Source organism: Anabrus simplex, chromosome 9 (genome assembly GCF_040414725.1).
Source record: "Anabrus simplex isolate iqAnaSimp1 chromosome 9, ASM4041472v1, whole genome shotgun sequence".
Classification (NCBI taxonomy): Eukaryota; Metazoa; Arthropoda; class Insecta; order Orthoptera; family Tettigoniidae; genus Anabrus; species Anabrus simplex.
Genome location: NC_090273.1, coordinates 112,873,972 through 112,898,609, shown reverse-complemented (window position 1 = coordinate 112,898,609; position 24,638 = coordinate 112,873,972). Strand labels below are relative to the sequence as shown.

Sequence of the window (24,638 nt, the reverse complement as noted above, 5' to 3'; positions counted from 1 at the left end):
AAAGAAATGAGTAAAAAAATAAAACCGTAAACATTTGTCGTAGGGTAAATTTGTATTGCGTTTAAGGTCAGAAAATTGTATTTTCAATAATTTTTGTTACGCTTCATTGATCAGTCTACTGGTAGACGAACGAAGACAGCCGAACATCGTACAGACTTCGCTGTGATTGTGGCCAACCTTCAGTAATGGAGAAAGCACTACAAGAAGTCGCCATTGATCGAAAGGAACAGTATTAAGACATATCTGAGAATGTAACTTTTAGGCCTTCCCCTGAACTACTTTCACCCAGCTTGAATAAAATTATTTGTAGGCTAGACTGAAGAGCCTCTCCCGGAATCTCAAATGCCGATTTTTCATTCAATTCTGTCTGTTTTCTTGTGATGTATGTACCGTTCAGACAGACACAGGTCTGATTAAAATTTACAAGTTGCATTTCTGGCATATTCTGGTCTTTACTGACATACATATTTTCTTTCGAATTCCGACCAAAGTACACGCTCAATTCTTATTTTATTTTCAGGGCTCAAAATTAGTTTCGCATATTACCATTTCACGGTACCCCGAACACGTTTGCAGTATACTATTGGCCAATGTCTCGCACATATAGTGACGCTGAACCCAGATCAAGTTCTGTATTTGTCCGATAAGAGGCATTTGTCGTGTCGGTCAGTTTTTCACCACTTGTAAGGTCGACGGTGTATAGATAGCACGTGTAAGACTGAGGTAAACGACAAGAGAACTCATTTCTGCTATTGGCCGGATTCGAATCGTAACATTGTTGCAGGAATGTCTCCAGAGTTTGAAAGAAGTTCAGGATGACTCACACAGTTGCTACAACGGACGGAATGCCAATGCGAAACAATTCGCAGGAAGGATCGGTATTTGTTGCTCTCAGCTCTTCGTAAGATCAGACTGTGTGAAATCGGCTGCGCGATGGAGGACTGATATCAAGGAGGCCTGTGCACGACACCGTAGGGCAACTTGTGTGATGTGGGCAACAGCAACATTGTTATAAAGCTTTTCCACTATGATTTCCTTCCTTATGTCCACATTTCTTACTCTGTATTTTCTTGTTTTTCCTATCATACTTCTTTAAAATTTCATTTCACTGGCCTGCATTTTATTCTCCTATCCTTTTGTCAGTGTTGAAGTCTCTGCCATATACTGTACGTCAGTATTGGGTAGTAGTACATCTTATACATCATCTCTTTACACTTCATTGGTACTTCCTCCACACCAGGTTTTCCACATTCTGGTAGAATGCATTTCCCTGTTGAATCCTTTGGATGATCTCCATGTCTAACCCTGCATCAGTTCACTTCCCAAGTACTCAAAGCTCTCCACAATTTCAATGTTTTATCCTTTTATTTTTATAATTTCTTTCCCTTCCTTTTCTCCTGTAGTCAACACCATACTCTTTTCCACTCTAATTTTCATTCCATAAATAATCTCTCAACATGTCTAATTGTACTGTACTTCTTCTGTTTGCTCCCCACACCACAATAACAATAACAATAACATCTGCCTTCACAATTTCATCCATAAGTTATGAATCAGAGTAGTGACAGCACACTTCCTTGTTCCTTTATAAAATATGGAAAACCACTATCAGGGCTGCCGACAGTGGGATTCAAACCCACCATCTCATGAATGCAAGCTCACAGCTCACAGCTATGTGACCCAGTCAACTCTTTCAGTGTTTGTGCTAGTAAATTGCCATGGTAGTAGTATGCATATTTTTATATAAATGACCAAGATTTCATACTATACAGGATGAAATAAGGTACATCATTTGAACCACTGGTGAAAGATGATATTCTAAGCAAACATCTTCAACAAAAATGTTACTTCTGTCTTAAATAGTGTAGGGCAAAATAAATTTTAAAAATTCAGTCAATGTTTTTGAGCAGTCAATAGGTACTGGAATTTCTACTCTGCTTAACAGAACGTCAACACAGCTGTGATCTTCCAGGTCACCCTCCCGTCCAAGGCTGTGCAATGTAGGTCAATTGACTGCGACCTGCAGACAAGCTCTGAGTACATGTGAAATGGCTTTATTAAATCATGGAATGTATGATATAATTTTAATTTATGGAGAGGCAAAAGGTAATAGAACAGAACAAGGGCAGGATGAATGTACTGGGAACATTTTCCCAACCAAAGACACCATGATGCCGTAACACGCTTCGCCTGCGTTCCAATGTGCGCCCGGTCTTAAGAGTATAGAGACGATCCGATGAGAGATGGAACGAGCCCTTCCTCCTGGAGCGCCATCAAAAACAAGGGCGTTCCGTCATGTTTTGGGGTGGGATCATGTCTGGTGGACGTACGCCTCTAATTCCTATCCAGGGTAACACGATTGGTCTGGCATACAGAGACATCCATCAACCTGTACTGACGGGATCTGCTGCCACTGTGGGCGAGAGAATGATAGTGCTCGTGCCCTTAGAGCCAGTGATCAATCACTTCCCTGAGACGCATGGCATACAGCGAATAGTGTGGTCGACATATTGTGCGGATATGAACTGTGTTGAATATGCATGGCGCGAACTCAAGACGTCCTAATCCTCCTGTTAACATTCAACAAGTGACTGATGCTATCCAAGAGTGGGATTATCTCAAGCACACCTCAGCGCCCGACGTGGCTATACACGGTACTGTTCTGCCAGTGCCAGACAGTGAACGATAATTTTATGTCCAAAATCCCAACGGCCAGCTTCGTGCTTTTGTTGACGGCATGTTGTTGCATAACATAGCAAAATGAAAATTACTCTAAACCAGAATATGCAAAACGTTTTTGAACATATGAAGCTTAATATGTTCAACAGTCCGTTGCTGTATTGATGTCTACAAAGTAAAGGTCCTCTAGTGGATGTTGTCGCGTAGGAGCGTAGGTTCTACGAGCCCGTGAGTTGATCAGCGTTTCCGGATATTTGGCCTCTTCACCTTGAAGTGAAAGTTAGACATGTTCAGAGAAGCTCTTCTTCAAGCGGTAGGCTCCTGGGTGACGATAGCGTTCTGCCAAATAAGTGAGACAGCTTCCTTACTTCTATACTGCTGACTGCACGATTTGTATTTATTAAACAAAAACCGCCAAAAAATAGCTCGTAAAATTATAAACACTGCAGAATTTCTTGCTAAACTTGTGTTCAACTCGATGCCGTAAAGTCTGTAACAGTAACGTATAGGGCAATAAATGCAAATTAAGTATGGAAATAAGATGAATTTCTTCTATCTCTGGAATTCTTCTGTAATGGTTACCGCATGATATTCTGTGTTACTGTTTTCCCAACTAATTGGGGGTTAGGATTGGAAGGTTGTGATCTGTTAATTATTTCTTACATGGTATTTTCTTGTCCTTTGAAATGACGAAACTACGGAAAATACTCAGTGGCCGTGGAGTTTAAACTCACTGGAAGTTCATGGCACGAGCTTCTGAAAATGCTGACCTCCCTTGGTTGGTAATGAAAAGAGATTTATATTATAAATGCTCCTTTTCAGGAATAAATCCTCTGAGCTTCGAAATTGTGCCCTCCTTCAGCCTTCTTTATCTAGTTGCACTGGCATTCGGAACGAAAATTGGCATTAACTGTTAATAATCGCAATGCTAGATGTAAAACTTTTTATGAATAATTCCTTCGCAGTTTAATTGTACAGTAACCTACTTGTTATTCGGGCTAATGAAGGGGAAAACATGAACCGAAAATGAAAAAATCAAATAATCCACTTTGATACAATTAATGGCGTGTAGCCTGCATTAGAGGCCTGCTGCAATCTTTCGAGTTAACGCGGTATAGGCGACCTGCGCATCTGTGAAGAGTGAGCCTTACCTAAGATGAACACCAATGCTGAAGGCGACACAAACAGCTATCCCCCGAGCCATGGGAATTTAATAATGATAGTTAAAATCCCCCTAACCACCCAGTAATTGAACCCGGGACCCCTTTTGCCAAAGGCCAGCATGTTAACCACTTAGCGAGGGATCCGGATATTATATTCAATAAAAAATCGTGAAGCATTTTGGCTTTCTCTGTACACATGTTGGTGGTGGTGGTGGTGGTGGTGGTGGTGGTGGTGGTGGTGGTGGTGATAAATCAGTTTTTTTTCTTGGCTGAACCATTGTAGAAGTGCGTCATCTAACTCATTTTTTTTAGGATTGTTTTACATTTTGAAGATCCACCGTCATTATCACAGTTCCACACTAAATTATCCCATAATTTGCCGTCAACTTAGCAGCGGACACTTAATTCCCCATTTTTTTAAATTTTCTTTTCCACAACTTTTGTTTTATGGCGACAACAGTTTTCTAGCCTCTCTTTTTTTGCCGTGACGAGAGAAACCTGAAGACGATATACAGTACATTAATGATAGAAAACTTAGAAGTGCGGGGATTATTGCTATTATATGTTACATTTCTTAACTCGACTACATAAATTCTAGTTCAAAACGGGAAATAATAATGTAGGCCTACACTTCTTCAGTAAATCTTTCATTACTTATATGCTTTTCGTTTTAATTATGTTTTCGGCTGAGCGAGTAACCCGCAAGCCTGCGTAAGAATAATCGGGAGTTTACTTTGCTTCCATCAGAAACTGAAACGTCTTCCTCGAGGATCTTCATTATCGCCCAAACATCTTAAACACTAAGCCTAGCTAACAGCAGTCAAAGATGCATGTGAAGTGTCTAAAGTACGACCGAGGCGTTTTAGAACATCGCAGAAGTAGGTAAAGATTTAATCCCTGCATATGGGTGACTTAAATGAGATTTAAACCATTCGTTTTGACAACGCGGTTGGAGACATAAATTTCAGTAGCTCTTCTTGGGAGGTGGGCGATATTTTTCTAACCGGTTGTTGACCTCCACCAAGTGTAGGAGCGTGGCTGGGTGTAAAATGAGGTACGAAAATAAAATGCGTGTCTCCAAATTAAAACCAGGATGTAGCTCGTCGTAAACTGTGCTTGTGTTTGTTCTTACCACCTGCACCCTTTATAATAGTAGAAAGAGGGGAAAGAAGAGAAGATGAAAAACAGTCCATGGTGTGAAAAGTACGCTCGCGCGCTGCGCTTTAAGCTACTTTAATTCAGTTAAAAGAAGTTTAAATTACAGTTGATTGCCTCGTTGATTGTCGTTCACTGTCACGTGTGAAGATCAGATATTTCCACTCGGCATATTTATTACGTACATGTTTGGGGAACAATTCTTGGCCTTACGCTCAACTTGCAGGAATAAGGACTGTACTTTAATCTCGCTTTTAGGCGACAGGCATTCGCCCTCGTCCATGATCATGAGAGACAGAGCTAAGTGGTCACAATGAGAGTCTTTCAGGTACTCCCAGATGTAAGCTTACATTCGGGAAATGGTGGGTTCGAACCGCAACCATCATTAGCCCTGAGGATGGTTTAAATAAATAAATATGTAATTCACTATGTTCACTACTGGCATTCTCCATTAATGACTCTTTTCGCCTTCGCTCTTTCGTGTCAGCTTTAAAGAGACACTGAAAAGTATGAGTGTACTAATACTGTATCCCTTTCTCTTCATCCCTTCTATCGAGTACGGCTTTCGGTCATTTTATTGGTCTCCATACAGCTCTATTCCAGGAAACTGCTTTCAGTTTAGCGATGCCCTTACCAGTATCTCCTTAGACGCCATCTAACCAATGTGATCCTGGCCTTCCAGTTCCTCTTTTACCACCCACCTTTCCGAGCCTAACATCCTTTGCCAGACAGGTAGCTCTATTACGTGACTAAAGTTTGATAGCTTTGGTCGCACTACACTCCACAGAGAGATTTGGCTTGACCTGGTCCAAGATAATTTTATTACTAATTCTGGCTGCCCATGGTATTATCAGCAGATGTGGCAAATGGATCGACCCTTCTCCTGTCAGCTTTCTTCCGAGTCAATGTTTCATAGCTATAGCGAAAACTATAATAATATTATAGCATACCGTCGTTGCCGGGACAAAACCTTCTATGTGATAACATTTTTGGAGATATACTGACCCGCAGCACATACATTATGAAGAGCGAGAATGCCTTGACAATATTCACACAATATTGCACCTTAGATGACAGAACCTTACTGGCCAAAGTTCTAAGCTAAAATATTTCACATAGGTTTTGCCCCGGCAGCGACGATATTGTGCTGTATGTATGCATGTTTATTTCTATTATAATTCCTGAAAATATGTTAGAAGAAATAGCTACTATACGTGGTTAGTTACCGAGATGTTTACTGAGTTTCATAGGTAAAGCAATTAAATTAAATCTTGATCGTGTCTAGCTTCACTTTCAATTACTTGCGGTGTTACTGTCCAATCTGTGACTTCACGCCGTGAGCGTGTGTGAACTAATCCTTCACAATCCAACCTCTCACGGCATTTCCCTTTTTTAAACAAATGCTTTCTTCTTCGGTGGGTAATATATCTGCCTTTTTCAGTTAAGGACAGTTGACCATCGAACTGAAAAATCAGTTAAACTCGTCGGAACTCGTATGTGCTTTCAGATACTCGAAGCCTGTAAGTCGCATAATGCAATCGTAAATCCCAGCCAAGTTCGGCAAAGTTTCTTCTGACTTTTCTTGCCTATATTTCGTTCTTTTCAAACTCTTACAGTATTTATCTGGCGAGAAATTGGTTATATCTCATATTCAGTCCTTTCAGAAACCTTCCATTTTCCATTGTTTCAGATTTTGGAAAGTTTCTTCCTTCTCATTCAACCATGAGGCTTATGATCTGGATATTCACTTTAAAGGGAATCTGTAATCATTGGTCTGTTAGCTTCCGTGTACTTGAGAAACATCGTGTAGTTCCACGTGTAAAAGGTGTCATTTTTTATGAAGGTTTAACTTCCGTAACTAAGCAGTGTTGAAATAAGAAGTGCTTTCAACAGAGTTCAAAGGAGAGTAATTGATGATATGGCAGTTCCTCTTTGAACTCAGTCATGACATTCGGCAATATTACTCCGGATGCTACCGGGCGAGTTGGCCGTGCGCGTAGAGGCGCGCGGCTGTGAGCTGGCATCCGGGAGAGAGTAGGTTCGAATCCCACTATCGGCAGCCCTGAAGATGGTTTTCCGTGGTTTCCCATTTTCACACCAGGCAAATGCTGGGGCTGTACCTTAATTAAGGCCACGGCCGCTTCCTTCCAACTCCTAGGCCATAAGACGTAAAGCCCATAGCAAAAAAAAAAAACTCCGGATGCTTGTTCAGCTGACAGTCTCTTTTCCGTAGCTAATAATCGTCCTGGAAACTATCTTAATATCGTAGCAAGTCTCGTGTGCAATGGGATGCAGCAGATAGTCTCGAACCATTGGATGGAGTTCCCGGCATTTCACCAGTAATGAACATTGTTTTGATTAATGGTTGGCATTTTGTGTACATCCTATAGCCTATATCAAAACAGAATTGGTTCTCGCGAAGCTGGTGAAACTGCCGCAAGAAATTAACTCCCTAAAGCTACTGCTCTCAGTTTTCTAGTTAGATATCTCATTAGCGCAGGTGGATAAGATGTTTTTCGAAACTGTTGATAACGCCATGGAATCTCGACTTTATCGGGAATTTCAAAAATCTCTCACTTGCTGGATAGGATTAGAACCGTGGCCACCTCGGTGAGAAGTAAGCGACGATGACCAAATATCACGCCCCTCCCTTGACTGTATTGTTTTCCTTTTGACGGAGTGGGTCGTATTTCCATTCAGATACAGTATTGGAGTGTTCAGTCTCGTATTATAAGTAACCGGAGAGTTTCTAGAAGATATTAATTTACGTGCACTTTTAAACACGTCCTCTCGCGTGCCACAGCAGTTCTCATTCACGCCCCAGGTTAGTCCCTCCCCTCTTCCCACATGTTAATTAAGGAAATTATGCAACCCTTGGGTGAAATATGTTAGTGGGGAGATAAGCGGGTGCACACTCTTAATGGTGATATCACAAATCTAGAAGCTGACGTCTGAAGTCCTGTATCAGATCATCTATATGTATAATAACGTGTCCTGAGTGACTGACTGACTGATTCATCATCGCCGAGCCAAAACTACTGGACATAACGAAATGAAATTTTTGGAATACATTTACATTAGAATGTAGGTGCTCACTAAGGGAGGATTTTTGGATATTCCGCCACTGAGGGGATGGATTGTTTAAATGAGTACCATATCTCAAAACTTTAAAGTTTACAGACGTGATAATTCGTATTTGGAATATCCTTCAAAAATGAAGAAAAGCTCCTTTTTTTCTTGGAAAATTCAATTCATGGGGGATGAACAGGAGTGACAAAATGGGGTGAATTTTTAAAATGAGCATATCTACAGTATATCTCAAACTTCACATGTTACAGACGTGAAAATTGGTATTTTCAGTCTTGTAAAAATATGATTTTTTTATATGTTCGGAAGAAAACACTTAAGGGGGTTAAAAAGGACTGAAAAGCGTGTTTAATTCTTAGGATACTGATATCTCAAACTGAAGATGCTACAGGCGTGAAAATTGGTATTTGGAATCTCCTTTAAAAATAAAACTTTTTTTTCGACTTGAGAGAAGACTGTTTCTCACATGTACAGTTCTATGTCGCATGGTCATCTTAGCCCAAAAGGCACTACCACAAACGTGGTTTACAAAGAGTTTGTGGCGTAAATGAAACTCAAATTTTTCGGTGAGTTTTTATACTTTAGGGATTTTCAGATGATGCCTCACTTACTCAAATTACTTTTGTTATCAAATTACGAAATCCACGCAAGCGAAGCCGTGGGTGACTGCTAGTTTTCTATAAAATAAAAGTTGGGATGGATTGTTGCTAATGAAAGTCCTAATATTTCTCTCTCTTTCTCTCTCTCTTAAATAGCTTTAGTTACTATTTTCTCATCTTATTCCTGGCTTCTAAGAAGTTATTTGAGGGAGCTACTAAGAATACTATAAGAAAGCTTTCTGCTTGAGAGTTCTTTATTAAAATAAACAGGGCGATGTAATCAAATGATCGAACTGACCAAGATGCCAAGACCTGTACGAAAAATATTGAAAATGAACCAAATATTTTCCACTTAGCATTTGGCTTACAGACCTCTCACAATGCACGATGAACCACTTGGTCTATGCAAATAAAATTATTCTGAAATTGATGGTTTCACTCTTTCTTAGCGTGTCTGATTATATGTATGCTTTTTGCATAAACATGATGGCATCTCCCGAAATAACAGATAACCTATAATAGTTTTTTTCTTCTTACGTAATGTATTATTCGGATTCAGCGAGGAAATTCCCCTAATTGAACGTGCATGCTGCTTGTCAAGGCCGTTCGCTATTGAATTGATGTTCCCACTTTCCTTGACTCGTCATTTACGTTGAGGATTGCTTTAGCTCTGCTGCCTTTTACACTTTACAGAGTAGAGTTTCGGCTGGAAAGAATACACCGCGATAAGCGTGCTGGCTGCTGCTACCTGCTGTAATGACGATATTAAGTCGCACACATTGTCGAAGACGTCATACTGTATTCTAGATCAGTTGACTATCGAAAACCTGGAGAATTTTGAGCAAACTTCCAAGTTTAGAGCCTCTGTCGGGCTGCTCCTTTCAACTGCTTTTTACGAGAGGCAAGGATACCGTGGATGTATTTTATCCCGCTAACTCAAGGGAGTCGATAATAACTATTGAGCAGAGTATTGAAGCGGCGAGATATTGAGGAAAAGATACATGTCTTTCCAAAGTAAATTAACATTCGTTAGCAACACTCTGAATTTGTTCCAACTCAAACTAAGATTTTTTCCAACTGCTCAAAAAGTTTATTTTGGGTGTTGTCAGGTGCCTGTACAGTATCTATAATTCCCGTCGAAAAACGAAGAAAGGCATATGCACAATCGTGTCATTTGCCCTCCTTGGGTCTCCAACAAAAACGAGGGCTATTGGACTAAATAGAAGAGTGGTTAAATGGGTGGCTAAATTTTTAGAAAATAGTACTCGGAGAATTAGAGTAAGTGAAGTGTTATCTGATCCTGTAATGAATGAGAGGTGATGTAGGGCAGTGTTATTGGATCTTGGTCTTCATTGTATACCTAAATGATACTTACTCATATCTGGAATCTCAGATGATACAGAGTAGTAAATGACTTGCACGATTGTGTGTGAATGCAGAGGGACCTGAGCAATGTTCTGCGATGGACAGCGGACAATGGCATGAGAGTAAATGGAATGAAAAGTAAAGCTGTAAGTTTCACCAACAGGAAACCGTCCTCTGTTTTAATTACTGTCTGCCTCATGGGAAACACTGGTGCAAGTACCTATGTGTTAATATAAGGAATGATCTTCGTTGGGGAGTTTAAGAACGGTTACAGATATCTTCACATGGTTATGAAAGTATTTAGGGTTTGTAGTAAGGATGTAAAGGCTTGGAATGATATTAGTAGGCCAATAAGCTTGAGCGGAGCTTTTAAAAGTAGGTATGAGCATAATACAAAGAACTCAAGGGGACAAATTGGGGGGAAAATGTTAATTTACAGGAATAAATCATCAAGGGAAATGTGAGATACATTTCCAACTTTATTGATAAATTTAAGAGAAAGTTAAGTAAACAATTGATATGGGAATCTGCCACCTGGGCGACGGCGATTGATTGATTGATTGATTGATTGATTGATTGATTGATTGATTGATTGATTGATTGATTGATTGATTGATTGATTGATTGATTGATTGATTGATTGATTGATTGATTGATTGATTGATTGATTGATTGATTGATTGATTGATTGATTGATATGGAATAAATGTCTTCGTATGAGAAATAGCCTGCACCAGCTAGAGCATACGAACTAACGCCCTTCAGCACTTGGCGGTCTCGATTCAGGCATCCGTTCGTTCAGAAACTGCCCCAGTATGTTAAGAAAGATTCACTACTTTACAATGGAATACCTCGGTCAAAAGCCGCCGATTTGAAGACTGAATGATGATGGACTTAAATTCACTCATTTGTCCACAGTTTGACTGGTAGGGTTGCCTCCTCATTAGTCGTTGAAACAAAATGCCATCTACGTAGATGCTCTGAGGAATTTCTCTACTTCACTACCAGGCATGCCGAAGTGCTTCCATGGTATCTTTCTTCTCATTATCCCACAGACATTCCGACATGCTGAACTGATTGAGGTAGTTATCAGTCCCTAAGTTACGAGGAACTGGTTTCTTTCTTCTTCTTTGATGCTAGTTCATGTCACAGGACAAAAAAGTATAACCTTGGTATCATCTTAAATTTCGACGAACCCAGGCATTTCGAGAGAAATTCTATACGCTCTTCATCTTCCCTGAATTTGTATGGTAATCTCTCTTCAAGAAATATTATTTATTTGTTTGTTTGTTTGTTTGTTTGTTTGTTCGGACAAAATTAGGGATGTACTCCCTTTCGTATACTCTTGATGCAGAAAATGATGACAAGATGAAAAAAAACATGTTAACAATAATAGTATTAGTAAAATAATCAAACCCAGTGATATTAAGGACGAATCATTATATATATATAGAAAACAAATGTCATATATATAATTATATATTGTACGCCCAGCATTTGCCTGGTGTGAAAAGATATTTCTTGTTTGTATGGGTAAAAAATAATTAATATTGAAAAAGAACCTGAACTTTACACCCTCGTTAAACTGTTACAGAATGAAAGAAACTAGAAAGAACAGTAAAATTACATAATATCAGCGAAAAATAATCTTAAGAAAGTAAAAAATGTGATTATTCAAAATGTGCTTCAGTTCAAGGAAATAGTTATTTCCTGCATATTTTAATTTGTTCATCTGATCACTTTTACCGAGTGATTAAACTGTTGATGATAACTTCAATCTGCTTAAGCATATCGTAGTTTGAAACGAAAAATATGAATGCATAAAATAATGAAGGTATGTGGTATCGTAGGACCTGTAACTTAAGGTCTAAGTTTGTCCAATAATTAGCTACATCGAAGTAGTATTTATGCGATATATTAGAAAAGAATACTCCCATCTCCTAGTTCTGAAACGCCAGGAACTGGGGAGAGAGTAATAATTTATTGCAGTCCAAATTATTTTGATACAGGCATGATTTTGTTACAACTAATTAATTTGTTGATACCTTAAATATTACAATTACGCGTACTCACTACTTACACTTCATGCCTAAATTGTAGTTTCTAAGATGTTTATTATTTATTTTTGTCCTGGACGTTAACATTGTTATATAGTCTTGGATAACATGTATCTCACCCCTATTAATTCGTAGTAGTACAAGTCTCTGTGTCAGGAGTCTGAACAGTGTTATCGTTAGATTATAATAGACGATATATATTGTCTGGTAGGTCATCATCCCGAAACCTGGTTGGATCCTTCAACGGCACCACCAAAGGTTATGCGGCGCTAAAATTGAGGTGTTAGAGGCAGGATGAGGAGATTGGTATTTTTCCACTGCTTTCCTCACTGGGCTAGAAAGTGCGTTTGTTAAAAAATTATGCTTTAGTTACTCCTTGTAATTTTCCTTACATAACTTTCGTATTTTATATTATAAACAAAGCGCATGTATCATTCACGATTATAATAAAGGAATACTCCTTCCCGAGTTGGTAATCCGTGCTGGGAGGTGATTGAGTTGCTCTTCGGTGCGCGAGGATCTATCATAAAAATGTTCAGTTAATTTCTTCCTTCGTTTTGCTATTCCTCTTTTGTTTCTAAAAGGTATTTCTTTCAGATATTTTACGTAATTCATTGTAAATAGTACATCACCATTTATACAGTATATGCAAAGAATACAAACCGACGACGGGATAGGAAAGGGCTAGGAGTGGGAGGAAAGTGATCGTGACCTTAAGGCACAGCCCCAGAATTTGCCTGGTGAGAAAATGGGAAACTAAGGAAAACCATTGTCAGGGCTGCCGACAGTGGGGTTCGAACCCACTATCTCCCGGATGTAAACTCACAGCTGCGCGCCCCTAACCTCACGGCCAACTCGTCCGATGCAAAGAATACTATGAATCTGATACTGTTACCATACGGTGCCCCTTGTTCTACGGCAGCTATCCTTTGTGGATTCTCTCTCTCTCTTTTCATTTATTCATATTTTTCGCTTCGAACTAGGATATACTGAGGCTGATTAAGGCTATCATCAGTTTAATTGCTCGGCAAAAATATCATCAGATCACGAAATTAAAATACAACCGACATAGGTTATAACGACCCCGAAGGGACCGTCAATCAATGGTCGTTTTTTAGTTGTACAAACCGATTACTTCTATGTTTTATTGTAATTTTTTTTTTTTGCAAAAAAATGTAATTTGTATGTTTTAGGCTGCACACTTACGTGGTCAATTAAAATAATTAAGTTTAAACTTAGGAAACGTAACTGAAATAAGTACTGTATTTACGGTATAGTATTACTGAAGTGGGACTGCGAGTAATTTCATTGGCTTTCGCTTGAAGAATAGGTCCAATGGGCGGCACACTGTTCGTTTTTTTGCTGGTTAAACCATCTAAGTAAAGATTCTTCAATATCTTTGTGCTCAGATGATATGTCCCGCTTGATTTTTCAAGAATTTTCTTCGTAGAGAGACTGTATTTTCTCTCTGTCCTTGTAAATTTCAGAAATCGTTTAGTGTGATGCTCCCAATTCCTTCTCTCATATTTCTTCATATTCTAATCGCCATATTATGTGTGACTTTTCTTCAATATTAAACACTTTCCCTCTCTTTTGCGACATCCTCGCAGCGATGCTTACCTTGACTATTTAACGAACAGAATTTTGGCTGTGGAAAGACAGAAATTTGTTTAAGTATACTGCATATTTGTTCTTCAAATGTATCACATCAGAATTTTCGCAAACAGCTGTTACTAAGATAATGAGACCTCATAGTTTAGGTTAGGTATTGTATCTTCACGTGGCGAGTAATATAAATTCAAGGGACGTAATACTTCTCGTGGAATTCATTCATGTAATTGTTATAGTATAACACGTTTTTGTGGAAATATAATTTGCTGCAAATTTAAATACAGCGTGTGAAAGTTTGCAATTGCCACAGTGCTAATAACTTGCGCGTACCACGGCAAAAATACAACTATACAAGTAAGTACACATTAATATTTTCATTTCCTTCGTATAAGGGTAAGTTACCTACATGGAAAACGAAAATCCAACCGAAAAAATACCTGTTATGAAGAATAAAGGAGTATTTTCCAGAGCTGATCATGAGTTCTGCTTTTGACTTTCTTGTTACAAAGATTTACAGCAGGACGTTTTATTGTTCATACAGAACAATCATAAAAGTGGACAGTAACCAATTGAACACGCATGTGGTTATTTCTTCGGTTAGTAATTTTGAGTACGCGCTGCCTTTTCTGTTCAAAATTAATGCGAGTAAAAACATTCCTCGGCAGTTTCCGTGAATGTGGGAAAGAACTAGCAGATCTGCTGGTCAGTGCATTAATATTCGGGGAAACATGGGCTATTTCTAAACAAAAAGTGATACAAATGTTTGTGTGGAAGAAAAGGGTCTCAAGAAAGTCTTCGAAAAATAGTGCCAGAAGTGTCCAGAAAAAAAGCTACTGTATTTATTTCAATCGAGAGGCACGGAGAGTCTATTATTATTATTATTATTATTATTATTATTATTATTATTATTATTATTATTATTATTATTATTATTATTATTATTTCTTGCGAACCGGCCAAACTTAGGACCACGCCAATACCACTTCACTTCCTTCTTAACACCCCTTCTTCCTTCCTCTTTCTACACAGAGCCTTCGTTATTTCAGAATGTTGCGCTTTTCTCTCTGCAGTCCATCTTTCCCCTCTGCGCTCTTTCTTTTCTTCGAGAAGATTTTTTATCTTGGAAAGTCTTTTCCTGAATTGGTCTCTATCACGACATTCTTCATCTGCAATTCCTAACCTCATGACTTCTTCATTAATCTGCTTCTCATATCCCCCCTGGCTCTTCAAGTAGTATATTTTATTAAAAATTTATTTAACCTTGCTGGATTCATTCTGACCATGTGTCCATAGAATCGCAGCTGTCTTTTCCTTATTGTTGTTTCCAGGTCTTCTGTTCTTTTGTATATCTCCTTATTTGATCGTAATCTGTAGTTTCCCTCTACCACCCTTGGGCCGTAAATCGTCCTCAATATTCTCGTTTCAATCTTTAGTAGTTTTTTCCAGGTTCGTTAGTGTTGCTGTTTCCACCCCATACAGAATCACTGGTTTTACCACAGCAACATAATGTCTTAATTTGGCATTAATGGAAAGATTCTTTTTGTTGTAAATGGCTTCGCTGGCAGTATTTAGCCTTTCCAACTTAAGTCTCCTATTTTCTATGGTCTTTTCATCCATCCCCTTGCTGCTGATTACCTCTCCCAGGTATTTAAACTGCTTTGTGACCTTTACTTCGCCATATTTCGTCTTCATTGCTCTCTGCACATAATTCCTGTGCGTGTTCATCTGTTTTTGTGAAGGAAATAATAATAATAATAATAATAGTAATAATAATAATAATAATAATAATAATAATAATAATAATAATAATAATAGTTTGTTGTCTCCCATATTTGTTTCAAAGCATAATTATGTGTTGGGTACATTGACGATTAAAACACTAAAGTTTTGACCGCGTAGATCGCACTTCAACCTGCTTCTCCTAAAATGACATAGACCTGACTTACGAGTTACGATGCAGTTACAGTTGTTAGTTATCTCGCTTGTAATATTAATACAACATTTGTTAATATTTCATAATTACAAGGTACAGAGGCATCATGTCCTTGCATTGCACGGGACGGACGGAGGAAACAGTTCGCCTCTTTGCGTGACGTCATCGTAGCTACAATGAAAATGAAACGTCGTATGGCTTTTATAGTGCCGGGATATCCCAGGACGGGTTCGGCTCGCCAGATGCAGGTCTTTCTATTTGACTCCCGTAGGCGACCTGCGCGTCGTGATGAGGATGAAATTATGATGAAGACAACACATACACCCAGCCCCCGTGCCATTGGAATTAACCAATTAAGGTTAAAATCCCCGACTCGGCCGGGAATCGAACCCGGGACCCTCTGAACCGATGGCCAGTATGCTGACCGTTCAGCCAACGAGTCGGATGTAGCTACAATACGGCCTGTACATCACGAAGGCAGTGCCCAAATACGTAACAAACAAAAATCAACGTTGGACGTAATAGCCGATACATTTATCAAAAAATGTGGTCAAAATATGTCTAAGTAAGCGACGTCGTTCTAAGCGATTTATAGGATAGGATTTAGACGGGACCGTTAGAGATCGCCGTAACAGCCAGTACGTCGTTAAAACCGATGTCGCAATAAACGGTTTCGACTGTGTGTCGGAAATTAAGTTATTTCCTTGAATTGAAGCATAACCATTGACAGTAATATTTGGGATATTTCTATCAGTTATTGAGCCATGTATTCACATTTTTAAGAACATAATTGCTACCATATTTAGCTATTTCAAAGGTGGTGATAGTAGTAGTAGTAGTAGTAGTAGTAGTAGTAGTAGTAGTAGTAGTAGTAGTTCGTCGCCATAAGACCTATCTGTGTCGGTGCGACGTAAAGCCCCTAGCAAAAAAAAAAAGTAGTAGTAGTAGTAGTAGTAGTACGGTTCGCTAGTTTGATAACGGTGGTGAAGGAATTAAATCGGTTTTCATCGCTCACCGCCAAAGAATAGGTACGTGCCTCGTTAAACTTCAAACATCTACAAAGCTAACTAGTACAGTTACACCAATCAGATGTAACAAACTACAATCTGAAGCGGATATAAAAAATGCATATTTATTGTTCTTGTCAAGAAGTTATACGGGATTTAAAAACAGTTATTGAATATGAATCGTCAATAACCTGGAAGGAAACTTCTACTGCCACTGTTGCTTATTTTTATATTTTCTGCTTGTTTATCTTTCAGTTTGATCTTAATGCTTTATTTTTGTAATTTTTCAGTGTTTTATTATTTATTCTTTATGTTACACATTTTGTTTATTTGTTCCTTCGATGCACTTCCCTCACCCACCCATTCTTTTCGAGAATAGCCGTACCACAGCACTGCTCCCTAAATCCTTCCCTTAGGAGGATCCTTGCAGGTGAAACGGCTCCAGATTTCAAGAGACAACATAGTTTCCCCTATTCCCACCTTTAGCGCCACCAGACTCTGACAGTCTCTTCTCGTAACTTCAGGCTACTACGTGAGGGAGCGTATCCGAGAACAAGGGAAGGCTGGTGCTGCTCCAAGCGGCCCGAAGAGGCAACAGGCACGATCCCTTCAAGTGCAAAATCTCTCCACCAGTAAAGTGCGCCTCAGCAAGCAGTTGCAGCGAAAGCCACCAGGTAGCTCGAGCCGTTCCTCCGGCTTACAGTAAACTTCGCTATGGGCGCACGTTGCTAGGCCTACATAAAGCTTGACAATATTTTAGTTGAATTAAAAATTCAGAATACGATAGCATGTTCGTTCAGAACTACGTTGTAATGAGAAAGTGGCTGATGATATAAGTAACAATTTGCTTGTACAAGCAGTTTCTTTTGCTCTCAGATTATTTCAGAATATAAATGGCTTTTTTTTTTTTTTTTTTTCATGGAACCAGTGAAATTCTTAGATAGGTATATATTTGATATTTTATTGAATGAATACTATTTTACACACACACACACCAGTGTTTCTATATGATCATATAAGACGAAAGTGAATTTTCTCATTTATTTCCTTTTTTCGTAATTTTACATGGAACAATTGTAACTTAATTAAAAAATTCTTGCTCCACTATTGAGCGTCAATGTGTAGCCTACATTAAAAATATGTAATAATAATATCGTATTATATATTCGTATTATATCTTATTTTTAATTTGCCGAAAATGCAGGTAAATGGGCGCCAGAGGTCGCCATAAGATACCGCAATTTAGATTATTATTATTATTATTATTATTATTATTATTATTATTATTATTATTATTATCATTATTATTATTATTATTATTATTATTATTAATGGTAGAGCATAAAATATTAGTGTCGGGTCGTACTGTGTTGACTGGGCGTTACGTAATAACCCCTGCAAACATTAGAAAATGGTAGGAGCATGCTAACAGGGCTTCCATAAATAACTTTAAATACTTGACTGGAATATATATATATATATATATCAACAAAACAGAAACATATGAACATTTTACCAATTAGAATTTACAATATTTGTGAATCACAAACACACATTAATTTCCATTTACTTCCCACCTTTGTGATGGATTGTTACTCGCTCTGGTAGACTAGTACTTCCGTAATCATTTTCACACCAGGCAAATGCTGGGGCTGTACCTTAATTAAGGCCACGGCCGCTTCCTTCCCACTCCTAGCCCTTCCCTGTCCTATCGTCGCCATAAGACCTATCTGTGTCGGTGCGACGTAAAGCAGCTAGCAAAAAAAAAAAAAAAAAAAAAAAAAAAAAAAAAAAAAAAAAAAAAGTACTTCAGTAATTGAATTTGAAGCCTCACATCCTGGAACTCCAGAGCTGTCCTAGGTTTGACCTCCTTGTGGACGACTTATGTCCCAACTCGTGCTGTTATGCCAGCGCGCATATAACCATCTCTCTCATATAGTAGCACGTTGCACTTTTCCGTGCGTTATAAGCATAGTCTCTGCTGTTGCAAAGTGCCGTCCAACCCAATTCACTTTATGATAATTAGAGGTATATCAACCCAGCCCAAAAGACTGACGATAGTTCGTGTGCGACCGAACTGAAAATTCAGTCTATCCTTCACTTATACCACTAGCACAATAAAATATATTCGCTCAAACTTCAGAAATATAGGACTGGCAGCACGACACACTGACAAGTCATGGACATAGTCCAGTCAGTATGAGTACAGTATGAGAGTCTCAATCAGAATAAGTATCCACATAATCCATAACCAAACATAATAAGTAACATCATGAGTCCTCTGAATCAGAAAAAAGGTCGTCTAATACCCTACGTGTATAAGTTCTAACATTCTTTCTTATTCACTTTCCGGCTTAACTCAAATCGAAATTTCCGTTCTATTCCATCATTCCAAGTTTTCCTACCCAGTTACTTGAATAAACGCAGGTTCACAACTTTCCGTTCTGGGGATCTTCGCATTTTTCTATCTACTTTTCACCTCAGTGCACATGAACTCCAATGTGTTTACCTGGATTTTCTTGACCATGGTTTTTCCGAAGATTACAGCCAGCCCCTTTGAACACAAATAGGCTGAGTAGAAACGTCCTAGAAAACCGTGTCGTCTCAAAACTCACGAATTCCAGGAAGAGGATTAGTAAGAACAGGTTTCTCCACCTGGGCCAGTCTCAAAACTTACGACCAGGGCCAGTTCTTCTTTGAATGGATTTCTACCCTTCTAGTGATAGGATAATGGAATAATTTTTATAAATGAATAACTTCCATCCGATTATTTAAATAATCGAACGAGTTTCAGATATCGCACAGAATAATCGGATGCATCATGAATATTTTTTTTTCGGTTTAATTGTGTCGGGTAGACAATCTATTGAAATATAATAATTTCGTGTGGCTATTTCTAGCTGAGTGCAGCCTTTGTAAGGCAGACCCTCCGATGAGGGTGGGCGGCATCTGCCAATCTATTGAAATAAGCGAATAGATGAACTCTTACGAAAAATAAAAATACGTTTTTTTTTTTTTAATGAATCTCCAAGTGTTGAAACTAAATGAGTGAATTAACTGACTTGATCTTAAATATCTCTAAATAAAATTCACCGGGCGAGTTGGCCATGCGGTTAGGGCCGCGCGCCTGTGAGTTTGCATCCGGGAGATAGTGGGTTCGAATCCCACCGTCGGCAGCCCTGAAGATGGTTTTCCTTGGTTTCCCATATTCACACCAGGCAAATGCTGGGACTGTACTTTAAGGCCACAGCCGCTTCCTTCGAACTCCTAGGCCTTTCCTATCCCATCGTCGCCATAAGACCTATCTGTGTCGGTGCGATGTAAAGCCACTAGCAAAAAAATAAAAACAATTCCTTATTCAAGTAAATGCCGCCTTCTGGCCACATAATGGAACTAAGCCCCAGCACCACCAACTGGCAATTTCTTTCAACTAGCAGCGGGCAATATACCTACATTAATTTTATGCCGTCCTGCTGCATGCCTAAATCGTTAAAATGCTGGCCTTTCGTCCAAGGGGTCCAGGGGGTCCCGGGTTTGATTTCCGGTTGGGTCGGAGATTTTAACTTTAATGAGTTAATTTCTATGGCTTGGGAACTGGGTGTACAGGCCATCTTCAGCATTGGCCTTTACGTTAGGTAGGGCCTCATCCTCACAGACGTGCAGGTCACCTTTACGGCGTCTACTCTAAAGACCTGCACCAGACCTCCTCGAAGGCCATATGCCATTATTATAAATTTATGTGAAAGGTAAAAAATGCATTATATTTGCTTTAACACAAGAGCAAAATATTTACACAATAATAAGACTAATAATAATCCTCCGTCTCTTTCATTCATCAGCCATTATTTTTCCCCTGTGGGTTGGGGTGGCAGAATAACGTCCACAGTATCCCCTGCCTGTCGTAAGAGGCAACTATAAAGGGAAGCGTGAGTCACAGCGCACATCATCCCTCCCACAGGTCATACCCTGACCAGTCACTAATGTAAATAAGCCGGCCATCAAAACCAAAACAATCCAGTTCGAAACCAATATTTTTTCATGAAATAGCACTCAAAGCCTCAATAGGCTGATGGGCTAAAATACTCACGGTGCAGGCCCTACCTGCACCAATGAGACGGTCCTGCTGCTGCCTCATCCCTCCTGCGGTCATCGCAAGCACCTGCTGTCCGGAGTCGTGAATTTTGAGACTCGTTAGCATGTTTACTTTAGATACCAGTTTGTAGTCGTTATTTTTGATACTATTTGTCACTAATTTTAGCCCGTGAGTTTTGAGACGTAACCTAGAAAACAGTGGTCTGATTCTTACCACATACATACATACATACATACATACATACATACATACATAGTTTTAATGTATAATTATACGAAACTCCTTGCTTATAACGCAGATATTTACGTAATAACGCTAGAAATTAATTATATCATGATAATACAATTGCCTCGATATTTTCCTACACATTACTCTCTTCTTTCATCTTTTTCTACCGTTATTTCCCATACCTGTGGGGTCGCGGGTGCGAACAGTGTCACACATGTGGGATTGGCCCTGTTTTGCGGCCGGATGCCCTTCCTGACGCCAACCCTATGCTGAGGGATGCAATTACTATTGCGTGTTTCTGTGGTGGTTGGTAGTGGTGTGTGTTGTCTGAGTATGAAGAGGAAAGTTGTTGGGACAAACACAAACACCCAGTCCCCGGTCCAGAAGAATAATTCAGAGGGGATTAAAATCCCCGAACCGGCCGGGGGAATCGAACCCGGGACCCTATAAACCTAATTGCTCAACGCTGTCCATTCAGCCAATTAGTCGGACTCTTACATAATACACTATTACACATTAACCATATAAAACATACCTAAACTGCCGTGCGTGTGACATAGTAACACTACATTATACAATTTTTCATTAATTAATTGGTAGCTGTTAGGAAACTTTTCAGCTCACATTTGAATCTCTAAACCGTTGGACTGTTCTCGTGACAAGACTGAATTCTTGTTAAGTCCGATTTTTAAGATGCGGCATGTTCTAATGCTCGTAGTTTTTTAAACATCTAAAATGAGTTTATTAGTTCCGTTGTTAAGAAAATTGGATAAGCTTACTGCATTTGAAAATCTCTATCGGAAAGTATATCCCTGATGTAATATTGATAGACGGTGCAGTATTATTTACAATTATTATTGTACATTCGCTACTACGTTTGTATTAAGAATTGAGCAAGACTGAATGTCTGTCTGTTAGGTCATCAGCCCAGAGGCTGGTTGGATCCTCAAATAGCACCACCAAAGGTTATGCGGTTATAAGGAAACCGCAAAAACCAATGGCAGCACCAAAATGAGGCGTACTAGGCAAGACGAGGAGCGAGGTAGTTTGCCATTGCTTTCCTCACTGGGTCAGAAAGTGCTATTGCAGCACAACTGACCCTATGAGCAACACCTTTCATAACACGCAGATGCACTAGTCGTGCTCTGAATGCCATTACTCAGCACCACCCATACCCCAGCAGCTTCCATATTGTCACAGCCATGGATTAGACTGGGACTTCAGTGAAAGCTACACTTTACTCTGGCCTGTGCCAAGAGATGGATACAAAAGTACTGTATCCATCAAGAAATGGCAGCAGGCAACAAGACTGAATAAGTTGCGTTATTTTAACAGTTGTTTCAGAAATTGGTTTAATGTTGAAAACATTTCTTAGCAGACGAAGTAGGGGTCCCAATACTAAGAAAAATATAACAATTAAGCAATTTTCCCAGTCATGCCGAAAGTTGAAGGACGGAATGGCCCGGAAATGTTTCAAATTGAGAGTCTCGGATAGCTCTACCCGGTCTAAATGCAGTTTCAGAAAAACAGGCTAAAATAGCGTTTTTCTTTACTCGTTTCCTTTTTTATTCAAATCCTAGCCAAAATAACTTATTTACACAAATCTTCCTGTAATGCGTTCCTTGGCTTTTTGATTTTTTGAAAAATTTCTTCGCCGAATGTACATAGTTCAAAAAATGAGGGGAACATGTTTTGTAACGTCTGGTATGTGAACATTAATTTGGTAGATGGGTTCCAATGGTTGTATAGCATACCTTGAGACCTTAGCTACTCAGGGTATGTCAAATCGAAGTTATACTCCACCTGTAGGCGTAGCCATGCATTAAACTGTCAGGTGATCCCTCAAAATACACAGACTACTGCGGTCATTTAAGCACGTTGTACGTAAACCAGCACATCCCATGAGACATCTTAACGAGGTGCAAGTCGCATCAAAGAAGGATGGACTTTTCGTCGTGTTGCTGTGGATCTCAATGTCTTTCCGTCAGTTACGAGGACGGTTTGAAAAGTTGAATCACCGCTAGATGTCAGTGCTAGAGCAACGAGGTTCCCGCGCAATAATCACACATCCTTTGTGAGTGAACACGTGGCGCGTCAGTGCTCTAGCTGCAGGAGTGTGGTAGTGACGACTCTCTGTTGTTCCCGCGAAATGATTTGTGACAATGGAAAAAACTGAGATTCGAGCAGTGATTAAATACTTTGTAAAGAAAGGTATGAAAGCAAAGGAAATTCTTGCCGACTTTCAGAACACACGGGGACTCTGCTCCTTCATTTTCAACTGTTGCTAAGTGGACCAGCGAGTTTAAATTCGGTCGGGAGAGCTTGGATGATGATCCGCGTAGTGAACGGCCAAAAAGTGTTACGACCCCAGAATTAATCGCAAAAGTGCATGAAAAGGTCATAGAGGACCGTCGACTGAAAGTACGGGAGATTGCTAAAGCTGTAGGGATATATTCTGAACGGGTATATTATATTTTAAGCGAAGAATTGGGTATGAAAAAATTATCCGCAAGATGGGTGCCGCGGCTCTTGACATTGGACTATAAACGCACCCGATTGGAAATGTCCGAACAAAGTCTGGCCCGTTTTCAGTGCAACCAACAAGATTTATTGCGTCGGTTTGTAACTACAGATGAAACTTGGGTCCACTACTATACCCCAGAGACAAAACAGCAGTCAGAGCAGTGGAAACATGCTGATTCACCACCACCAAAGAAAGCAAAAGCAGTGCGTTCGGCCGGAAAGGTCATGGCCTCAGTTTTCTGGGATGCAAAAGGCATTCTACTGATAGATTATTTTCATACTGGCCAAACAATTACGGGGAAATACTATGCAAACCTCCTAGACCAACTACAGGAAAAGATAACGCGAAACAAGGCCTGGTTTGGCAAGGAAAAAGGTCATCTTTCATCAGGACAACGCTCCGCCACACACAAGTGTTACTGCCATGGCAAAACTTTATGAACTGGGGTACGAATTGTTGCCACATCCACCTTATTCACCTGATTTGGCACCATCAGACTTTCATCTATTCCCCAAGCTGAAAATGTTCCTCGGTGGACGGAGATTTTCTACAAGGGAGGAACTGACAGCCGAACTGGAGAGGTATTTTGCAGGCCTGGAGGAATCTCATTTTCGAGATGGGATCAAGGCATTGGAACATCGCTGGACCAAATGCATTAGTCTACAGGAAGACTATGTTGAAAAATAAAAGCAGTTCCACCGAGGTAAGATACTTAATTCTAGTACATTCCGAGAACTTTTCAAAGCACCTACGTATTTAACGCTTGTGAAATCGCTACACTGAGAGAGGCCAGTTCACAAGAATGGTTAGAAAAGGTCGTGGACGCATGACAACCCCACAAGATGACCGATATCTGACCATCTGTGCGTTGCGGTGTCGTTCAGCAACTGCAACAAGACTTCAGGAGGGTCACTAGAATCATGGTGTCTGACGAGACAGTAAGGAACAGGATAAGAGAAGTGTCCTTACGACCCAGACGCCCTATTCGAGTGCCCCGTTTAACGCAGCAACATCGCGCAGCTCGCCTTCTGTTTGCTCGTACCCACGTCAACTGGCACCTTCGCTAATGGTGACCTGTGTTGTTCAGACGAGTCCAGATTTCCCCTGACACAGCGTGATGGACATCAAATGTGTGGA

The 24,638-nt window shown here is 39.6% G+C and overlaps 1 protein-coding gene across 1 annotated transcript in view; it reads left to right on the top strand.

Annotated features, from left to right (window-relative positions):
* LOC136880893 (putative uncharacterized protein DDB_G0282129) overlaps window positions 1-17,362 on the top strand; it is a 312,164-nt gene extending 294,802 nt beyond the window's left edge. Inside the window, exon 5 of the mRNA XM_067153424.2 lies at window positions 17,181-17,362. Coding sequence (XP_067009525.2) covers window positions 17,181-17,362 — 182 coding nt within the window. The remainder of the gene's footprint in view (window positions 1-17,180) is intronic.
* Window positions 17,363-24,638: the final 7,276 nt, after the last annotated feature.